Source organism: Bombus bifarius, unplaced genomic scaffold, assembly GCF_011952205.1.
Source record: "Bombus bifarius isolate JDL3187 unplaced genomic scaffold, Bbif_JDL3187 scf7180000008401, whole genome shotgun sequence".
Lineage (NCBI taxonomy): Eukaryota > Metazoa > Arthropoda > Insecta > Hymenoptera > Apidae > Bombus > Bombus bifarius.
Genome location: NW_022884639.1, coordinates 371722 through 395455, shown reverse-complemented (window position 1 = coordinate 395455; position 23734 = coordinate 371722). Strand labels below are relative to the sequence as shown.

General features: G+C 35.2%; 1 protein-coding gene across 5 annotated transcripts in view; it reads right to left on the bottom strand.

Annotated features, from left to right (window-relative positions):
- LOC117212852 (phosphofurin acidic cluster sorting protein 2) overlaps positions 1-23734 on the bottom strand; it is a 193301-nt gene that overhangs the window by 21073 nt on the left and 148494 nt on the right. For 3 of the 5 annotated variants that reach the window (XM_033457919.1, XM_033457920.1, XM_033457923.1), the window contains exons 2-6: positions 14178-14246; positions 5173-5476; positions 2424-2714; positions 391-493; positions 112-291 (exon numbers count right to left, since the gene is read on the bottom strand). In XM_033457919.1, coding sequence (XP_033313810.1) covers positions 112-291; positions 391-493; positions 2424-2714; positions 5173-5476; positions 14178-14246 — 947 coding nt within the window. The remainder of the gene's footprint in view (positions 1-111; positions 292-390; positions 494-2423; positions 2715-5172; positions 5477-14177; positions 14247-23734) is intronic. The other 2 variants (XM_033457921.1, XM_033457922.1) reach the window with 2 other exon arrangements.

Genomic DNA, 23734 nt, shown 5'->3' with positions numbered 1-23734 from the left:
GCACTGATCGTCGTATCGAGCAACTCGTATTTGCCAATCGAGATTCACATGATCACAAAATCTACGATACTCAACAATGTATGGACGAACGAAAACGAGCGATTCACTTACCGGAGTGAGGAGGCGCGAGAAGAGATCGACTAGAGCTGAAGAAAGGGCGCAGGGACGGCTTGGGCGTGCTACTGACGGACATCGTGTCCAATTCGGGGCCACTGTCTGAAAAATTTTCCAGTTCGTCGAACAGTTCCTCGATTTCCATTTCTGCCCCTTTAACAAATCCAGTTAACGAGTCTATAAAATAATCAATAAGACGATCGGTGAAACATTGGCACAATTCTTCACGTGGCTACTGTGTTTTGGGATAGGAACAGTTGATGTATGTGTACTTACCTGACAGCTTTTGCCCGATCTCCTCTTGATCTTGATCGAGGTCCTCGGATACCCTGAACCGTCTTTTCAGCAGTGCTATGAATTTCTGCTTTAGATTTCTTTGCTGCAAGAATAAAGATGATTCTATTGATGATTCTATTGATGATGACAATCTGGCTATTTGCATTGACGTTTATCGCAGCAATTTCTTTAATGTTGTTTAATTAAGATTTGTTTGGTCCCTATGCTCTTGTATAGTTGGGAGGAAGGAATTGTTATTGTTTCAATATTAATAGTAATAGTATTAATAGTACATAGTAATACAATAATAGTATGATTGTAATTGAACTGTGGATTCTTATAGGTTTATAGAAAATTTGTGCAAAATTGCACAGAGTACATATAAGGTGAAAATATATATGAAATATACAGAGTGTAGTGATTTCTATAATATTTGGTAGGTAGAGAACAATTTTCTGTTCAATTGTCTTATTTATTATACTTTGATAATATGAACTTGCACAAAAGTTTGTAGTTTAGGTATAATATTAAAATATTTTCATTTCTTTGGCAGGACTATATCTTAGCTAATAATTATTGCACCTTTGTTACTATAATCGAAATTGTAAAACAATCGCTGGATACTCGGTCCACTCATAGCAAAGCAAAACTAATTAGATTTTTGAAAATTATTCATTGAAAAATGAAATACTGTGATGTAGTAGGTCTATTACAATTTATTGCGGCTCTCGAGGGAAAATATTTATTGGGTTGATCAGAAAGTTCGTCTTTGTTCTCGTAGCAAGATGAATCTGTGTTTAAACAATGTATATTAACTTTAATTTGATCCAATTGTAAGCTGGGATTGTTGATTAATCAACGGTTAACTGTAGAGAATGAAACAATCATCTTTGAGAGTACTTGTTTCTTGTTGGCCTGGTACAAGTTCACACATGGTTCACCAAAACAACGCAAGAGTTTGAGCTATTAGTCTTAAGTTAATTTAATTGTAACTTGGTATTGTTCACTAGTCAACAGTTAATTGTAGAGCGTGAACAAATTTTTTTTGTTGGCCTGGTACAAGTTCACACATTGTTCACCAAAACAACACAAGAGTTTGAACGATGGCTATTAAACCTTAATATAATTCAACTGTAACCTGGTATTGTTGATTAATCAACAGTTGATTGCAGAAAATGAAACAGACACCCGTGGAAGAACTTGTTTCTTGTTGGCCTGGAACAAGTTCACACATGGTTCACCAAAACAACGCAAGAGTTTGAGCTATTAGTCTCAAGTTAATTTAATTGTAACTTGGTATTGTTCACTAGTCAACAGTTAACTGTAGAGTGTGAACAAATTTTTTTTGTTGGCCTGGTACAAGTTCACACATGGTTCACCAAAACAACACAAGAGTTTGAACGATGGCTATTAAACCTGGTATTGTAACTGTAACCTGGTATTGTTGATTAGTCAACAGTTGATTGCAGAAAATGAAACAGACACCCGTGGAAATACTTGTTTCTTGTTGGCCTCGAACAAGTTCACAAATGGTTCACCAAAACAACGCAAGAGTTTGAGCAATGGCTATTAACCTTAATATAATTCAACTGTAACGTGGTATTATTGATTAGTTCGTTTCTTTTTTCGTAGCAAGATGTATCTGTGTTTAAACAATGCATATTAACTTTCATTTGATCCAATTGTAAGCTGGGATTGTTGATTAATCAACAGTCAACTGCAGAAAATGAAAGAATCATCTTTGGAAGTACTTGTTTTCTGTTGCCCTGGCACAAGTTCACAAATGGTTCACCAAAACAACGCAAGACCACATTGGTCGGACAAAAACTGGTGCAACATCGAAAGGAATTGGTGCACACATTCATCGAAAACAACACACGTAAAGGAGAGAACACATCCTCGAGTTCGGCCGTAAAAGCGAAACTTTCCGTTCAATCCAATAAAATTCGCGTGGCAGACAACATACATATTAATGATACATTCATCATACACAAACAAGGAAGCAAATTACGTATGTAATTCAATTCACGTACCCTGGCGTTGGGCGGAATCTTCGCCCGGGTCTTTCGTCTGTGTCCCATCTCAAGAGTTGGTTCGCTGTCGCTGCCTTCCGCTTCGCCCTCTGAGCTGAACTCTTCCTCCTCGTCGCTATACTCGGGGCAGAGCCTCTCGTTCGGGTCGTTCATCAGTCTTTTGTCCTGGTCGACCGGCTGGGAGCTGAGCGCGACCACGCTCACGCGGGCTAACACAACCGAGTGGCCACCGTACTTCTCCGCCTTGTCAGACACTAGCTCCAGCTCCAGGTCCATCTGCTTCTGGAGAACCTGTGCACGCACGCAAGTGTAACAGTTCGATGAGAAACGAATTGCTTTTTTCTGGCCTAGTCTCACATGGCAGCCGGTTGTTTTTGTTTCAGGTGGACGAACCTGAATTTACAAAATTACACGGCGAACAGAGGTTCGGCTAGGATGCCGAAGACGTCGACACCGAGTGGTTAGTTGGAGTATGGACTTTCCTTTTAATTTTGAAGCTGACGAGTAGAACTAGAATACGTGGAGAAACGATCGTGTGCGAAAACAGTTATGTTATTGCAGAGTTTAAGCATGAGAGGCTGTTACCTCGAAGAGGATGTTGACGGTGCAGATACTGTAAATGGGCGATAAATTCGTTGGAAACCTTGTAACTCCATAGGGAACAATATGTGTTTAAACAATTTTTATTTTAACGAGGAATGAAATCTTTAGGTACGCACTTACGAAAATATCGAGAATGTGTTTAATTTTGATAAATTTTAGTACGATAGCTATTCACTGTATATGTATATAATAATTATAATTTAGGTTTTCGAAGATTACTCGATTACTTATTGACTTGCATTTATTGGTTTATCGACTAAATGAACTGTTTTGTGGATTATGAAATAGAAAAATCATTTGTCAGATTGTGTACAGTAGAACACTTTTTACAAATTCGTTGTTTTGAAAACGCTAGAGAGTTTGATCGAATGCTATAAATAATTTTCTAATGTTGTTTTGTTGTTTGTTTATTTTGTTGTGTTGTTGTTTGTTTATTTTGTTGTGTTGTTGTTTGTTTATTTTGTTGTGTTGTTGTTTGTTTATTTTGTTGTGTTGTTGTTTGTTTATTTTGTTGTGTTGTTGTTTCGTTGTTTTGTTGTTTTGTTCATTTATACTGTTTCGGTAACATAATAATCACGTAGAGAAATAAATTGAACGAATGAAATTGTTACGTGAGAATTTAACAGACTGCGAGAAAATTAGCAGTAAAATTAGATTTTTCATTTGTATTAAATCAAATTATTTGTTTAATATATAAAATATAATTAAATTTATTTCATTAAATTTATTTAAGATGTTAAATGAAATTAGCACTAAAATTAGATTTTACACACTAAAATTGAACGATAATCATTAATAACAATTTAAATAATAAAACTGATGAGATCGGACGGCTAGAAAACTGGATATTCCCTGATACTTTTTTAAATAAATTCTTGATAATATATTAGACAAGGATATTAAATTAGCTGTAATTCTCCTTTCACTCACAACCTTAATTCGCATATTCGTAGCTGCATCATGGCACAAGGTGTCCCGATTTAGCCTAATGCATTTGTAATCTAATCTCTAGAGATTCGAACGCCGCTATAATAACAGCACAACAGGGATGATGTATAGCTAAATTTCAAATTAAGCTGAACTTTCGCAGTAATAAATATGTCAATTGTACTCCAGCGCTACATATATATGTATAGTGATTTTGATAAATTTTTATATCATAGCTATTTACTATATATATAATTATTATAATTTAGGTCTTCGAGAGTTACTCGATTATTTATTGTGTGGAATAAAATTGTGGTATAGAACAATCATCTGCCAGATTGTGCACAGTGGAACACTTTCCACAAATTCTTCGTTTTAAATTTAATAATAAAATAATAATAATAAAATAAGAGTAAAACTGTGTGAAAGAAGATAGTTCAATTGATGCACATAAAGAAATATATTTTCTTCATTTTGCAAATTAACACTAGAACTACCACACCAGTCGAATTGACTGGTTCTACAATTTTATAAATGTGGCAACCCTTGTTTAGGGATCTTGGTCCCAGATGGATTAATAATACCAAAAATGTACCACATAACATGGAATTGCTTCTGTAAGAAAGTAATAAATCGAAAAATATAAAAATATTCCACTATTACATATTTTTTAAACATTTTCATTGATTTTGGTAAAAACAACGTCGTGTTAACTATCGATAGTTCTAGTGTTAATCGATTCGCAGTACACCTGCAACTTCTCTTACAATTTCTTCCACTCGCACGCTAAAGCAGCCGTAGATGTCTCTGATCTCGTAGAAAGATAAATAACAACGAAAAACAGCATTTGTTTTGTGCCAGTTTGGTCGACGTAGGAATAGAACCAACAGATAAGCTGGAAGGTCGTTAGAACGTAAACAATACCAGTCTCGATTTCAAAGACACACGAGAACTTGTCCGGCTCGTTGCAAAAAATCAGTGAAAGAAAAAGCGAAACGTAGGTCGTCGCAGCCGACACGAGACGATCAGACAAAGGAAATTTCAAACGACGAAAGTAATTTTCTTCTCGCTGATAAGAAAGTCGTCGTAGTGACGACGCATAAAACGAGGATTTTCGAGAAGAATATTCTTCTGTATCTTGTACTTGTCGTATGCTCGTGTATCTATCGAATAGAACGTGCTTATCGAATGTAGTTGTAGGTCGAAAATTGCTTTTTACCTGAGCCATATTGATAACTCCCTCGGCTAGCGTCTTGTACCCGAGCATCGTGCGATTTTTATAGCGTTTTCTCCTCTGCAGTTGTATCAGTAGCTTGTTGCCGTCCCTCTTCAGGAAATGCGGATACTGAAGCGCGAATTGCAGCTCTAGTTCGGTGTCCAGCATGCCACCGGTTGGAATGGCCATCTCGTTGGAGCGCAGCGTCCTCTTCGAGCTCTGCATCTTCACCGCGATACTAATCGACGTTAAATCGGAGCCTAATGGCCGTAAAATCACCAGCCGCGTCAAGGTCAACGAGCATAACCTAAACAAATTGCAAGAAAAACGTTCGCTTTAGATTTTGCAAATAGTTGGTAATACAAAAATATATCTACTTTTTCTTAACTAATTAAAAAGCCAAGAATTGAAATAAAATATTGGGTTGGCAACTAAGTGATTGCGGATTTGGACATTGGTGATAATGACAAAATCCGCAATCACTTAGTTGCCAGCCCAATAGTGGAATTTCACTCGTTCGCTACGTAAGTTTTTGCATGGAAATTTACTTTGGGATTTCAGTACGCTAACTTCTGCCAGGCACATGAAAAGCACGAAAGTTTCTAGCGAAAGTTTTGTTGAGCTAAGCGTAAGGCGCGTACGCAAAATTTTGTTAAGGTACACGCGAGCAAATTTGCCGCGGAAACTGTGTGTTCGTGAAAAGAGCGCCAACTCCACGAACAGCCGAGTACAATAAATAACGAACATTGTAGTTATCAAATTATCGATTCAGTGTTTTTCTTTCTTCTTTTTTCTGTTTTAGATAGGCAGCGTCACAGCTGACGTGATTATCAGAATTTTAATTTAATTTAATTGTCAGAAACGTCGCAAGTGTGGAAATTGAACAATTTCCCTTTACTTTAATACAGAAATTGTGAAAAATTGTGAAGGAAATGTTTTGAATAGCGCGATAGCCCTTTGTAAATTGTTATTAATACGCTGCTGATTTTTATGCAGCCAGATTTTATTTTTATTTTTATTTTTTTTTTTCGTGTCGAAATGTTCTACCTATACGAAGGAAACGTGTCACATTGTATAAGGTACGTGTCAAATAACGCAGGTTACACATATGCACAGAACAACTTAAATAGAAGCGGAAGAAGAAATTTGAAGACAGAATATGACTATTAAACCGTAGATTTTTACTCAGCTGAAACGTGTCCGAATATTCAACTTATTATATATATTATAAATTATAATTAGAAAATATGTGACATTACGTAAGGTGAATGGCAAATAGTGTGGAATACATACACTGTGTATATAAATAGGATAAATATAAAACACAAATATGAAAAAGAAATATAAATAGAATAAGATAAATTGCAAAATGTAGAACAAATAGAATAAGATAAATTGCAAAATGTAGAATACCTACACATACATACACATACATATGTATTACATTGATATTTACGAAATATGAATCACATTCATACGTGTACCTACATTTATTGGTAATGTTTTTAGGTTAGGTTAGGTTTAGGGTAGGTCCATTAAGTGGTAATGACAAAATCCGCAATCACTTAGCTGCTAATCTTATAGTTATCGTTATACTGCGGATTTTGATACATTTGGAGAAGGTTCAAAAACTGCAAGAACGCACAAAGTGCACGTAACATGCGAAGATATAAGAAACTCGTTCAAAGTGAAGCAGTTGTTACGACGTCTAACGGGTGAGATGAATATTCGCGTAGGTTCCACCTCTGCAGTTGTGTTAACGAAATTAAAAATAAAAATCCGCAGTCTAATTATGAGAATTTGCGTTACGATAAGTAATAACAGGTTTTCCAAGGTCGTTTAAATCGCAAGACGATCTCGCTCACGTGAAAGCATTAATTTACACATCGAAGGAGATCGTTCGGCGTCATGAAACCTAACTGAAGTGTACATATTTCAATTTCTTTAAATTAAACAAAATTATATGGATATGCCTGCAAAATTCTTGAAATTTTCAATGTCGAGTGATAACTAACATTTCTTCATCGAATACGACGAAATTTTTCTCCTATTTGTTGATCGCGTGACATAAATCGGTACGAAATCCACTTTTACGCGATTGACCGCTGTTGTGTACGTCCCTTAAAGGTATTAAAGAAATTCAAATTGTCCCGCTTGTACTTCGTACGAACTGATAAACTGATTGTACGATGATTATTATACGAAAGTATCAGGAATCATGAAATTAGAAATAAATATGTAACATGTTTATTAACGTGGTTTATGTAAAATACGCGAACCCTATGTCATATGAAAAGTACGAAAACTAAAAATTCGTGGTCCGGTTATTAATAACGCTAGAAGATGTGTATCGTAACGTCAACTTTGTAGAAATCAAATCAAAGAGTTAATAAACATTTCTTGGTTTTTGCTTATGCCATCTGCCCAAAACGAATGGAACGAATAAGTTTTCTTTGCAACTGAGACGAAAGGTGGCACTAACGTGCTTCGCATCTACAGATACACTTCTCTCTTTCATGAATTTGGCCTAGATCGATGCACAAGTTTTCTTTCGCTGTTGAAAAACTTGTTTCTCGTCGCTGGACAGTGTTCGTCAATCATCGACGATTACGACGTAATTAACAACGTAATTGCGACACATTACATTAGCTTCCATCGCTTAATTACACACCTGATTTATGTGAACCGCGAAAATGAAGTTTGCCAGTATAAAAAGAGAAGATAAATTAGTGTAAAAACAGAGGTTAGTACGTGTAAACTTTAGAAGAATTTCAAGCAGTTTTTGATACAAAAGAATAATGACGTTTCAAAAACAAACTAATTTAATTTAATTTAATTTTACACCTAATTTATGTAAACCGTAAAAATGAAGTTTGTTTGAATGACGTTTCAAAGACAAAAATAAACTTTATTCATTACCAGTGTCGCTATCCTAATTCAAAACACTCAATCTTTGCTTTTTAAAATTTCTACGAACGTATCATCTTCATCGCTTGAATATTTGCAAGTTCGGCGTCATTTTCGTCCTCAACCATTTTCGTCATTTCCTCACACGATTCTTTTTCAATCTTTTCTTCCACCAAGTTTTCCTACATTTACTGATACCGTCGCTACGACATTTCATTGAATTTTGTCGAAATTTTAAGCTTCGTTGGACGTTCCCACTTTTAAATAAAAGAAAAATAAAAAGTAAAATGCAATTTACCACGTAAGAAACAGACTCGCGTAAATTGAGCGTCGGTTACATCTTAACACTTTACTGACCGCTAGCGGTTCAACAGCATACGCACGTCCGATTGGCAACTCAGGCGCAGATTCTCCCTGGCGCCGCCTCTGTTTCGATTTAGACTCTTCAATACCATTCTTTTCGTTTGTCGCGAATTGTAAGTTTTTTAAATTGGTATAAAACTATGGGAGTTTACAAAGCAACGCAACTGACGCAACTGAGCAAGGTACCTTAGTACTAAATAACACATTACTGCCCAAATAATGAGAAAAATTATCGGCGACAACAAGTCGATTAATAGGTTATCAGTCGGTAAGCGTTGGCGATAAAAAACCAATTAATCGGCTATCGGTCGGTAAAATGTTAATTCATATTGTGCGCTTCAAACCATAATTGACCATGAAACACCATTAAACACCATTATCGTTGCAAGATAAATAGAAAATAAACTGGAATAACCCAATCTGCAGACAATTGTCAATCACGAACCTTCGATACGGTAAGCTAAACACGACAATATGCTCGTAATAAATCGGTGAAATTTATCGGCTAATAAAAGATATTCAACGAGCCAAATCGGCGATATTTTATTGGAATATCGCAGCCTATCGGTAGACATTTGACGCTGTTCGACGAGATTTATGGTGGTCGACAGGGGCCCGTTTCGAAGTGTTACAAGTGGACAGTTTTATTGCTATTGGTAATCGAGGTCGCGTAGCATATTTAGAATGATTGATGGAAGTCGTGAGATTTGTACAGAAAATGTAGGATAAGAGGATCTTCGTCAGAAAGTTTCAAACTTTCGCTCAACTTCTTGCTGCTTTGTGATAGTTGCAACACAGTTGCAAGTGGTTCAAGTGCGAGGTTTTAGTGGCACACCTGACTAGCTGCTAGGTGTTCTTCTTTCGATTTTCATATACAGGGTGTTCGTTATTAGCTGACCATTTTTGGATGTAAACGAGAACGATAGACGTGTATGTGTAATGTAAATGTTCTTGTAAGATAAGTATAACGTTTTTTGTGTGAAAGTAAGAAAAAACGTAGAATAAAATTTATTTTGCCTCGGAAACCAAGCGTTTGGAAACTTTGCGAAATGAAGAAATGGCAACATTTTCTGCTACGACGAATATACTCGTCATGCGCAGAAAGCAGTTACAATTCTCTGTTTAAGTTGCAATTTTAATAAAAACCAAAATATATTCGTAAACTTTAACATGTTTTTTAGTATTTTCAGGCCGAGATGAAATAAACCGATCAAATAAAAACATGTAAATAATTATTATAAACAAATTGTACATATAATATGAAACAAAGTATTTCCTCTTTCCTTTGTTTCCTGCGAAAAAATGATTAAGGCAGAAATATTCGCGTGATTAAAAATCTTGTTACATTTATTATACGTAGTACTATTATATATATATTATTATTCATTATATAATATTATACGTAACATTTGTGTATCTACAAAGAGCTGTGTATGCGTGTGAGAGGAAAAACAGCTTCAGAAAATTACGTGTAAATAGAAATTTATTAATAGAATAATTTATTAATAGAAATATAAAAATAGGAATTTATTAATAGAAATTTATTTAATAGAAATAGAAATGTACGTAAAAGGGATTATAACTTTTAATTCAACTTTTCCCTCCTATCCTATATACTTTCTAAAATATTTATGATAACATGAAAAGTCAAGATTTCTTCGGAGTGGAGTTTTCACCCCTAGGACCGTTCCACTGTTCAGAGAAAATTGTTTCCTTCTTAGCATCTCATGAGCTACATTTGCCAAGTTTCAAACTTTTCTCAATTCTCCAGTTGCCAAACCTTCCCCTTGCCAGTTAAAAACTTCTCCACTCAAATAGCCCAAGAAGCTTCACGATGCACGTTATCATCCAGCAAACCAAAGCTCGGGAGAAATAAAAACGAAAAAAACTCGATCGATAACCTAAAAAGGAATTTTCCCTGGAAACAATGAGAAAATCTCTTCGGACGAGAAAAATTCAACGATATAATACAAATAATAGAAGAATCGAGACTCTCATCCGCATTCCTCGCGTATCTTCTTTCCACGTAATTTCCATCGGTGAAACTTGGAAAGGCGGATCGAAGATTGAGAAAGAAAGCCCTGAGCTACGAGACAATTTGTATCGAAAACGAGCGGAGGATCTCGCGGAGGCTGGTGCTGAGCCTTCGCTTTGCGAAAACGAACGAGTCCACTCGGCTCGTGGAACCAGGCCGAATTGATGCTCGAAGCAAAAACGCTGCTGCACAATGCTATCGATCAGACGGCTACGTAGACAAAGAGATAATAATCACGCCGGTTTGAAGACGTCACCGCGTGTACGTTGCCATGTACAATGATATGAAATATGGATACGTACGACACGACCAACGTAGAACGCGTCCTTGCGGTATCTTTGTCATCGAAGACATGTTAGTTGGAAGCGGTGGCCTTTGACACGAGATCGCTAGAGTGTCTGACGTTTTAATTGCTTTGGCTGGCGAGAATTAGGTTAGGTTCAAGCAAAAGCGTTCGCGATAACGAGGGCAATGTTTCGACGTTGACTACGATGGATGAGAAATTGCGAGGTTTTGGCCGTTGACGATGAGATTGTTCGCCGAGCTTCGCGAAAGCAAAGTAACAGTTTGGTAATGAGATGGTAATGCGTAGTATTGTATTGTAGTAGGTAGATGGGTAGTACAGTTGTTAAGCAAGTTTAAGAGATTATCTAATATTTGCATCATTATTTTGTAATTACGATGTAGCGTAATTAGGATATTTAATACATGAAGTGGATCATTTGAGATTTTGTTTATTGTAGTAGGTAGATATGTTATGCAATTATTATACAAATTTAAGAAACTATTTATTTGCATAATTATTTTTCAGTCTAATTGCAATATTTAGTGGATGATGTGGATCATTTTCGATTTTGTTTATTATAGTAGGTAGATTTGTAATGCAATTATTATACAAATTTAGGAGACTATTTATTTGCATAATTATTTTGCAGTCTAATTATAATATTTAATACATGAAGTGGATCATTTTTGATTTTGTTTATTATAGTAGGTAGATATGTTATGCAATTATTATACAAATTTAGGAGACTATTTATTTGCATAATTATTTTGCAGTCTAATTGCAATATTTAGTGGATGATGTGGATCATTTTCGATTTTGTTTATTATAGTAGGTAGATATGTTATGCAATTATTATACAAATTTAAGAGAATATTTATCTGCATAACTATTTTGCAGTCTAATTATAATATTTAATATATAAAGTGGATCAGTTTCGATTTTGTTTATTATAGTAGGTAGATTTGTAATGCAATTATTATACAAATTAAGAGACTATTTATTTGCATAATTATTTTGCAGTCTAATATGCAATATTTAGTGGATGATGTGGATCATTTTCGATTTTGTTTAGTATAGTAAATATATAGATAATACAAATTTATGAAAATAAGTATTTGTACAAATTTAACAAATTATTTATGTGCATAAAAATTTTGCAATATAATTGCAATATTTGAAGGTAATTAATGCAATGTCGCTTTTATTTCTTGAACCGTATTCACCCCGGACTAACCATAATTATCAAGACTATACACGTAGACTGCATTATGCAATTCCTATTTCTTTAAATAAATATTTTTCTTTAATATGTCGTGTAATCCAGCGGCCGGAATATTGACATTCTCGCACAATTCTCTCATGGTAATGTACAATTCGTAATGTATCTGCTATTTGCATATGTGCATTACGTAAATCTCACGAGACATTAATAAGAGGAAAAAAGAAATTGTATTCGTAAAAATATGTATCATCGTATAAACTTCCACAGTTCAGTTATCACAGAATCAATTATGTTGTTTCTAATGATTTCTGTCCTTCTGATGAATCCTTCCGTCTTCGCGATTTATTATATTGAGTTGGCAACTAAGTGATTGCGGATTTTGTCGTTACGTGCTAATGACAAAATCCGCAACCATTTAGTTGCCAACCTAATAGTACGATGTATAAAACATTAAAGAAAATCTCGTAACGATGCACAATTGACAATATATGCAATTTTCACGTGTAAATTACGTAAATCACATGAGACAATTAAAACTAATAAAAGAGAAACAAAATTACATTAATAAAAATATGTATTTGTATTTTGCATTGTATATGTATTGTATCTTACTTATTTCACGTAACGTGTACATGTACAATATTTTAAACATCCACATTGCAGTTACTATAAAGTAAATTACGTTGTTTGTGACGCGATTGTCTGATGATATACGATATTTGTCTCCGACTTTCTAATAGTTTCTTTCGTCTGCGCGATTTATTGCATGGTTATAGCAGCCACGCTGTACAAAATGTGGAAGAAAATGGCACAGGAGAGCGATTCCAGTTGGACAAATAAATCTGGCGACACGTAGAAGAGGCGGGATAATACGGTGCAGAGTAACTTTCGTTGAAAAAACAAGCCGAAAATTGAAGGTACGAGTTGGCATTTGGAAGATCGTGGCTCGGGAGAAAACACGAATTGAACAAGTGAACAAGGAAATTGCTACGAAAATAAAACGACTTGCACACTGAAAAATAAATTTCTCGATATATAGAATATATTCACGAGGGAGGAAATCAATAGCGTGGAATGTTTTCCTCTTTCCGGAAAAAGTATTTCCCCTTCACTGGAAATAATTAACGTAATGTTCTAATAAATAACGTCTATCTGTTTCACATTCAATTTTGCAAAGAAATAATTCGCACGTACTAACATCAGATAATTGTGATACTTTTAGCATCGCGAAAATTGTACGCGATTTTTATTGGGTTGGCAACTAAGCGATTGCGAGTTTTGTCGCACCACCTAATGACAGCCAACTTAGTTGCCAACCTAATAGATTATCCCAAAAGTGTCTGACATTTTATAAGAAAATAATTAGATGCGCAATATTTTTTCTTTCGTATTATTTTATTGAATTTTGAGTGATCCATTTTGCAGTAATAGAACAAATTTTTGTATATTATTATTAGTATTATTATATTATTTTAGAATTATCTGCAATTCTGATTATATTATTGTTGAAAATGACAACGTGAGTTCGTGCTCGCCATCTATATGCAGATGCGTTAGTTACAAAAAATAACTAGAAGATAGTTCTAGAGACAATCGATAGATTTAATCGATAGGTTTAAGATGTTCTTTTGTTTTTATCCCTAGTCCATGTAAGAATGTGTAAATAAAGGTTTTTCTGGCTCAGAACGGTGTGATAGATTTATCTATAGAATATAATAATAGCTATTGTGATCCTACCTTTGAATATAGAAATAACAACAATTATATTATATTGTATGTTATATTATTTTGTAGTGATAGAACAAAATGGACGGTACATAATTCGATAAAATAATATAAAAGAGAAATGCAATATAAAAGTGCATCTACGTTGGCAACTAAGTGATTGCGGATTTTTTCGTACCACCTAATGACAAAATCCGCAGTCACTTAATTACCAACCCAATATTTCCTGATTAAACGAAAGGGACTTTTGGCACAAGCTAATACTTCGCATTGTGATGAAACGCGATAAATAAAATGCGGGACATGAAACGACGAACAGCGAGCAGTTCGCAGTGGAATTTACTTTCGTGATGTATGCACACGTAAAACGGAAAAGTCTAAAATGGTATCATTTGCTTGGACGTAATACATAGTTACAGTTATAGCTAAAAACTACCGACGTTCAATCGATATTCCATTTCTTGGCTTACCATTTGCAGTTCTTTGCTACTTTTCCGCGCATTATGCGAACGCTTGATCTCTTCCTTTCTTCCATAATTCTGCAAACCAACAGCACTTGAACAGATCTATTTATTCTTCGTGTTACACTAGATACAATTTTATGTTTGTTTATACTTTTTGTTTTTTCTTTCTTTTTTTTTTTTACACGTGACACTCGTGAAAGTATCGTAAAATGTGAGAAACAGAATTTACGAAACGTACGTACATCTGGAGATAAGAAGCTGGTGAATTTTGAAAACTCAACAAGAATTACGGATCACTGGAAAATAAAACTTCTAATACAGACTTATGCGTGAAATGAATAACTGGCCAAGGAATTAAACAAAAGAAAAGAACATAATGAGACATTGAAAAGATTGGGAAAAGTAAAATATTATGCAGTGCAGAAAATAATAAGCCAAGTCTCGTCGAATCATTGTATTCTACAAGATTGTACCGATTCCCTTTCTTAACTCTCGGTTGCCTTTATGGGTCACAGTGACCCATAGTTTTGTTTTGGGAAGAAACATATTCAAGATGTGACGCTTGCAATGACACTACTGCACAATCTACTGTTAATTTGAATTAATATTTTTTTTTGTATTATTTTATTGAAAGTTGCCTTTATGGGTCATAGTGACCCATAGTTTTGTTTTGGGAAGAAACATATTCAAGATGTGACGCTTGCAATGACACTACTGCATAATCTACTGTTAATTTGAATTAATATTTTTTTTTGTATTATTTTATTGAAAGTTGCCTTTATGGGTCACAGTGACCCATAGTTTTGTTTTGGGAAGAAACATCTTCAAGATGTGACGCTTGCAATGACACTATTGTACAATTTACTGTTAATTTGAATTATTGAATTATTTTTTTTTTATAATATCTGATGATTACACTGCTAAGAATCCTGTCAGTTTGCGTCTGGTAACTCTGTGAAGTTAGTGATGGGTCATTATGACCCAAGTGTCACAAATGTGCATTTTACTTTTGTGCAAATTTTACTGACAGAAATCACTATTACAGTTTAAAAAATTTTAATCTAAAAATTGTTTGCACCTGTGTGTGTAATGAACTGATTTTTCCATCTTATTCAAAAACTGCTCTTCCTCAACATGTCAAATAAACATCTTTTTAGGAACGCGCACTAAGAAACTATTTTCCCCCTCAAAATTGCACATTTAAAAAACATTAAATCTGAAAATTGTAGCGAGAAATGTCGAAACACAAGAGAGTTACAACAATTTCTCATAAAAATGATTTTCCTCGAAACTTACAGTTTCAAATATTTCCCTTTCTTTCTCGGAAACAACGTCACTTCCTTCCTTAGACTTTCATTTTTGTCAAAACATATCCCAGGATATTGGAACCGTATTCTCAAATTTCCTTTGATCCGATATCGCCGCTATCCTTTCAACAGCAGCTGCTTGGAAATCGAACAGTGGGTCAGATTGACCCGGCGAAGCGAGCGTGGCAACCGAGGGCTAATAAAACCCGTGAAAACTAAACCGGCAAAGTAGAGAAATCACCTTCCAATAAGAAATTCAACACGACACCTCTGGTCTCTCTTTCTGCTTAACCCAACCCCCCCCCCAAAACAAACAAAAACAACAAAACAACAGAATATCAATCTTACACTCAATTGTCTAAATTTCCAACAAAACAATTCCACCTGCAAACTCGTCGAGTTCGATCTCACACTATTTCAAGTCCAACGCACAACACATCTTTTCCTAAACGCTTTTCCGATTCTCGTTGCTGAGAATTAGAGAAACGACGCTCGAACACGTTGCGAAACACCGAACCGGGTTCTCTAGACGTCGCGGTAGCCTCTCGAGGTTCGCGTGGGTCAGCCACAGCCGACTGTGCAAATGGCGAAAACCATAGAAAACGAAGCGCAATTGTGGTGAAACAAGCCCGTTTGCTACACGCGAGCCGGCAAGGTAGTTATTTTTATTTATGGTAAGCTTCCCTCTTCGGTTCGGGGGCGAGCTCGCTAACTATAGCTTTACGGCGCTAAAACTACAGGTGGTGTTTCAGTTTCGCTGTACGTGTTCGCCTGGCGAGCCAAGCTACCATACACGACGATGGTGGTCGGTGAGCCGGCGACAGACTGCGGATCATTTCTTTTTTCCACCTACCAACCGCCCACGACGGGTCGTCGGTGGAGGAATAAATAGGAACCGGGGGCAGCAGACGCGGTGCAACAGAAATGATTCATCTGTCGAAGAATCGATAAACGAGCGGTAAGGTTGTCGTCGTTGTAGGTAAATTAGTCGCGTACAGAGGAGCACGTACGGTGGAAAGGCAATTTTACTCGGTTCTATTCGATTCTTTGTGTTTTTTATTTTTTTTTTAAACTTCCATGGCTGATTTTATAATTTTATTTTAAAATTCCTATTTCCTGGCGATAACAAGAGGAATAATATAACGAACAGTAATAATGGAATTGTATAATAGAAGAGGAACAATATAATGAATTTTCTGTGCTTCTATTTACTTGGAATGGAAATAATTTTGTATCGTTTACCATACCAAAGCGTGGAAGTGTCCTACGATCTGTTTACTGAAGCTGAATGAGCTATTGCTTTGCCTTATCAATGTGACGCGATAAATAGTAATCTCATATATTAATAAATATTGAGAAATTGATTAATCGGATAACATAAGAACTTACATAAAATTAGACGAATAAAAAAAATAACACTAAATGTACAATTTAACATTAAACATTGAAACCGGCCATTTGGTAATGTTAATGTCAAAACTGAGAAAAGACAAGTAATTGTATTTGTTGGGTTGGTAACTAAGTGATTGCGGATTTTATCATTAGATGGTATTGACATAGTTGCCAACCTAATAGTTTCCTTATTTTCTGCAACTTACCACGTGTCTTTAACAAACGTTAGAAGTTTTGCAGACTTGTGTTTTATAGACTTTCGAAATTTATCAGGCAATTTTCGTAATACAACAAGGAAGCAAAAAGCATTTTGATCAATTACGAAAATTGTAAACGACAGTTTCCTTATTTTTCAGATATTCTGCTCGTTGTTATTCCGTATCGTAGAGCTCAACTTAGTGTCACTTTAAAATACTCATCGGATAATGACGAATTTCAGCGTATAGTTCTCTTCCTTTCCGCTTTATATAAACGTCTGTTTTCTTTATCTAAAAATCGTTATCGTCTTCCGATTCTGAGATTCTTCTTTTATCTATTTTTACCCACTTATTTATAAAATAGCGACAATCTCAGAACTAATTGGAAATATAGAATCATTATCTGTCTATTTATTAATAATTTATATCACTGACGTTAACCGGAAGTTATCCGCCGATAAACAATTTCACTTTCGCTGGTCGAAGCAATTGACTAATAATTACTAACGATAAAAGTAGAATTTTCGCTCCTGAGAAACGATACCTTCGACAGCAACGCAAATATTTCGTAAAAATACCAATGAAAATATTAACACTTTACCGACCAATAGCGATTCAACAGCATACGCACGTCCGACCGGCATCTCAGGCGCAGATTCTCCCTCGCGCCGGCTCTGTTTCGGTTTAGACTCTCCAATGCCATTCTTTTCGTCCATCGCGAACGATAAATTTTTCAAATTGGTATAAAACTGTGGGAGCTTACAAAGCAACGCAACTGACGCAATTGAGCAAGGTACCTTAGCACTAAATAACAAATTACTGCTCAAATAATGAGGAAGATTGTTGGTGATAAAAAGTCGATTAATAGGCTATCGGTCGACAAGCGTCGGCAATAGAAAGCCGATTAATAGGCTATCGGTCAGTAAAGCGTTAATAAAACAATTTGTACAATCGTTGATCTCTGGATGACACGCGTAAGTTCCATGGAACAAATGAACAACCTTCCACGCCATTGAAAAAACGACAAAACTTCGCTGGTCAACCAATAGGATAAATGGAATTGCTCCGCTTTTATAACAAACAAAATAATTTCGCATCTTCGATCGCCAGACAAATTTACACTGACCAACTTCACGCACATACACCTGACATTGCTTTTACACAATTGAAACAATTGATTTGCGAAAAAGCATAAAACTTGCGTTTCATTCGTTAAAGGAAAATGAAAAAATATCATTTTCTGAAAAATCCGCATTTTACTCGTCGTCGATGTCCATTGGTATTGCAACGAATACGATTTTCGTCACTCAAAATATGTGCCGCCCGATCGTTCTGTATCAGTTGCGACGACGTGTATTTCGTTGTTGTTGGGTAGATGATACATTTACACTGTACATGTGAATGTGTGTGTAAGCGTTAGGGGGCGTCCAGGTCTTAGTTGAGACAAAAGACTGTTGCCAGATGTTAGAAGCTTCTAGAAGGACAACAAGCGTGCGTGCAAGAAGGTTATCGAGATCTTCAGAGTGTAATATATATGTATAGCTGTTGTGTGTGAAATAAAGTAAACTATTTGTATTTCCGAATCCTTTCTATACCTTAACAGTTGCGTTCTTGTACAAATTGAGGAAATTTGAAACGATATAATTTCAATTCTGCTCGAGCCAAATTAAATTCTCTTTACACGATCAAGTTCTGACTGTTGGTGAATGTTCAATCTGCGGCTTATTGGACGAACGAACAACACCTTTCGTTGTTTCTTTAAACAGAATGAAGAAATGTAAAACGATATAATCTCGATTCTCTTTGCATCGAATCAAGTGATTCTTTGTTCGCTCAAGATCTCAGTTGTACGATCTGACGATCGTTAAACAAATGAACAGCATCCTTCAGATGCTGTATGCTCTTACCGCGACTCTAAAACAGTCGGTTGTTTGTAACAGCGATAACAAAGTAGAATTTGTGTCTTGATGAAGCGGTTCTTGGAAGGTTCGTCGGTTTCTTCGGTCCGAGGATAAAAATAAATGAAACGTGTGAAAAATATCGTTTAAAGGTAAGTAAAACGTGCTAAGAAAACTGTGCAAATATGAATAAAACGTGGTAAAAAAAGAGTCGCATAACTTTAACCAAGACGTGTTAAACAAATCGTGTAAAAGTTAATAATACGTGCTAAAAGATCGTTGTAAAAGTGGATCTTGTAGAAAGATTCCTAGGTGTAACTAAAATTTCGATACTAATTTCATAGCAAACTATAATTTCCTTTTCGATAAAAGCCGAAACAAAGTGGAATTGAATTTTTTCGAAAAATGAAGTTACCCCACTTTCGTGATAAACGGTTCACGTATTCTACTTTAGATTAGTCGTCTACTTTTTACCTAGCTGCTACGCATATTGTAATATGACATATTAATAATAATGCAATATTATGTTATACAAATAACGTATATAATATTATATATTACTAGTATTTTTGTTTTATTCTACATTTATATTATATATTTATACTGTTATTATATATATAATTATATTATATTATACAACGTACCATTATATAATATTTAATTTTAATTTATATATTTAATTACACGCATAATTATACATTAAATATATAATGTTACATATAGCATAATATGTTACTATATGTATCACAATATAAATAATTTATACACATATACGTATAATGGTATATGATGTATATATGATAATATAATATATTATACAAACATATATATATTTATATTATACAACGTACTATTATATAATATTTAATTTCAATCTATATATTCAATTACAGGCATATTTATATATTAAATACAGCATAATATATCACTATATGTACCACAATATAAATAATTTATACACTATGGTCATTGGGACAGAATTCTGTTTAAATTTGTGATTTCCACTGAATTTCTAAGGGCTGCAAATGAATATCTTTACATTTCGTGTCCCTGCTGTTCAAGGAACAAGTGTTCCAAGGGTATTGTGAATTGCTGATAATTTTTCCTATTTTTTATTCGCCCCCTATTGTGCCGGACAAAAGCCTCGAGTAAGAGAGAAATGTGGAGATCGAGGAAAGAGATACGGTACGGTTGGACGTGGATTGTGGACATAATAGACTGACTATGACGCCGAGGAGAAATGGAGTCGCTTGCTATGTACCGTATTTTTCCCCTTCTTTTTAAAACTTATTTGTGCGGTAAAACATTACTCGAACGAATTGTTGGTAAAACAAATTGTTTGCAGAGTATATCTTTGAATTGTGAAAACATGTAATTTCCAAAGAATTTAATATAATTTAAAACGTTTATGCGTATCAAGATCATAAAACACGAATGTATCATATTATAGATATGCATCATAACGCGCATAAAATAATTCTTCCAAGTATACGAGTGTACGTATTATGTATACAAGTGTAGTAACATTAGAATTACTTTTTTAATTCCAATTAGCCACACGTAGTGGTATTTTTTTCGAGAAGATTTACATATACGTGTTTTTTATATTTTCTATGACAATTTCTTCGTTTGCAATTCCATTCTTCTGGCGATTCTATATGCATATTCTATATGTGCATAAATTTAAATAAAATTTCATGAACGTCGAAGACTCGACTAATAACTCTCTGTGTTTATGTAATGTATATTATTTATTATTATTTATTATAATTATATACATTATACATTATAAATGTATATATAAAAATGTATATAATAGGAAATATCGTGCAGATGAAATAATATTCTGAATGAAATATATATATATACATTTTTTTATTTTATTCTTTATTTAACGCTTACCTCTCGACAACTCCATGTACATGCACATCTACAATAGTAATAGCGTATAATTTCTTCATTTAGTGTATTATCTCCTCTGTTCGACATTTCCTATTATATACATTTTGTAGAAATAAAATTTCATTTTCTTAAAACTTCCACGAGCAGGTGAAAATATTAATCTAGAAATGTGTTTTAAACTCCGTACAATGCAATTAAGCTCCTTACCTACTACGATAGACGTACACGTGTACACAGAGCAAGTGTAAATGTGTTAATTTGCAGATACGAAATATATCTAAACGTATCGCGTATTAAATTACTCAACGTGCTATTCGTTTGTGCAAGAAGGCGTAGTGCAATTCTACGAATCACACGGTGTCAGCACACGAACGCATTGAATTCACCCTCTTTTCATGCCATTCATTATGCAATACCGCACTTTCTTGCCCCTCTTGGCAATTTTCTATTATTAAAACGAATCGATCGCAATCGTCTATCGCTTGGAAGAAAACCACGTATCCACGCTGATATCGATGTTTTGCTGTCGAACCAGCCAGTACATATACCTAAACACATATATAGGTGCTCGGTCGTTTTCGTATTTTCGTGCCGCGACTTGCACTTTATCGTGCGATCTTTCACACGCGTTTTCTCCTTTCTAATCATTACATGCCTAAGCTTTTTAATTTACAGACCGATCCAATAAACGCTTTTCAGCTTAATCGCCGTTCCAATAATATTTCGCCACCTCTTACAATTCTACACGACAATTTTCTAACCTCACTTTGAAGCTTCGTTACTTTATTTCTTATTTTACTGTGCTTCGAAATTATCCGGTCAGAAATCGTAATTTTTCGAAGCATTGAGAGCTCCGTAGATAAAATCCGATGAAATTACTGTGCTAGAAATATACGATCGAACGATCTGCTGAGTTTCGAATTAATTGCAGTGGTACGTGATGGCTATAGCGCGCAATAAATTATGTGTATGCAATTATTATTTTAGACAGATTACGAGACACTGATTTCGTGAATGCAATATCGTATTAAGATCGTCGCATTTGCTTTTCTCTTTCGTGCTGACAACGCCTCACGTGTCAACGCCAACTTATTTCTCGAAAAAATTGCTCTCGATAAAATCGGCGTGAATCATCGATGATTCACACGCGCTACGAGAAAGCACGTTGGACGAGTGTGTATCTGTCGGGCATAAAAAAAGTATGACATAGGACAGGAAAAATTGAAGAATTGTTTAAGTATCAAGCGAAACTGTTTCCTTTGTTAAAGATAATAATGTGATTTATGTTATTGAGCGTAATATCAATAAAAATACCAGACGTGTAGCTAATGTGCAGTACACCCAACAATTCCAAAGATTAATTACGGTTTTCACGTGATTCGTATTAAATTATCTTCTTACGAATTGCAAATATCGATGACACATTTAAAACATCGAAATGTTGAAACATTATTTGAGTGACGTATCGCGTTATTTGCTTCTCGAACATATTCCGGAATAATTAATCGAATAAAAAAAAAAACGATCTCACAGAGAATTATTTCTACGGCCAAATAAAACAGAATTCTTTAGAATTTAATAATTTAGAATTAGAATAAAAATTAGAATAGGATTTAATTTCTTTACGTTTCCCGAAATAATTTCTCGTTCTGCTATATCAACCGTGTCAGAAATCCGCATTTCCTCGCGATACCTAACCTACAACACAATTCCACGCATTTGTTATTCCAGGATAATTGAAACGAGAACAATTAACGTTGCCTCGCAAAGCAATCTTTATCGTTTGTAATTGAAACGCGCGTGAAGCACGGCTGTTCCAATATTATTTCCAAGCGTGGAAATAAAGAAATTGCAAATAAATTCCTCGAACTGTCTCGTGCTCATTGCAACATATACCGCGCGAGACAACAAATCAACTACATTCGCTGGAAGAAAGAAAGAACTCGCGTAAACATCCGCAGTCTACTGCTAATTAAAACCTTCCTTTGTCCGCTTTCGCAACTCGCAGCGATTTCGTTAACCAATTTTCCTCGCGCAACTATGCATCCGCATAAACATCCGCAGTCCACAAATCATTGGACGCAGCGACGCGAGGTAAACGAACCAGCGAACCTACCAAGAAATCCAGGCGAGCGCGTCAATCTCGTGACAGATGCGCGGCAACCAGTTGAAACTATCGTGAAACTTGCGCCAAACTTTCGTCTGGCCGTGTCACGAACTAGCGTGGCCGAGGTAAGTAACCTGACCATGGTATCGACGAGTGTGTAACGAGCGCACGAGGCTCGTGTGTATACGCTGTACACACGACAAGATGGGTAAGCGTCGATAAATAGCGGTGTAATTATTACGGGGAAGATCGATCGAGCTGCGTTGATTTGGGGCGCGACGTTCGCGCGCATCAGCGACGAGCGAAACGCTAACGATATTTCGAACGTCGATGCTTTTCCATTCAAATATCGAATATTAATTAAGTATGTTAAATATGAATATTAAATATGTTTAATGACACCGTGTATTATGCGCTGCGGTATCACGACGCTTAACTTCTGAATATCGAAACTGTCGAACGAAATTTTCAGTTGATATCAGACGAGTCAACAATACACTGTTTGAGTGCCAAACAGCGTGATCGCGCTGTTTAGATTTTGTGTCGATAAGTCCCGGCAATGACAAAATCCGCAATTACTTAGTTACCAACTCAATATACATATTTTGACAAATCTTCGCAATAATAGCTGTAATGTAAAAAGTATAGGATGTTGAATACAAATTTTCAAGACTGGCCGCCATTAGTATTGTTAATAGTTTAAATCTTCCAACATTGAGCAAGGGAGAGACGATATCCGACGTAATCTTCTGTTCTGAAA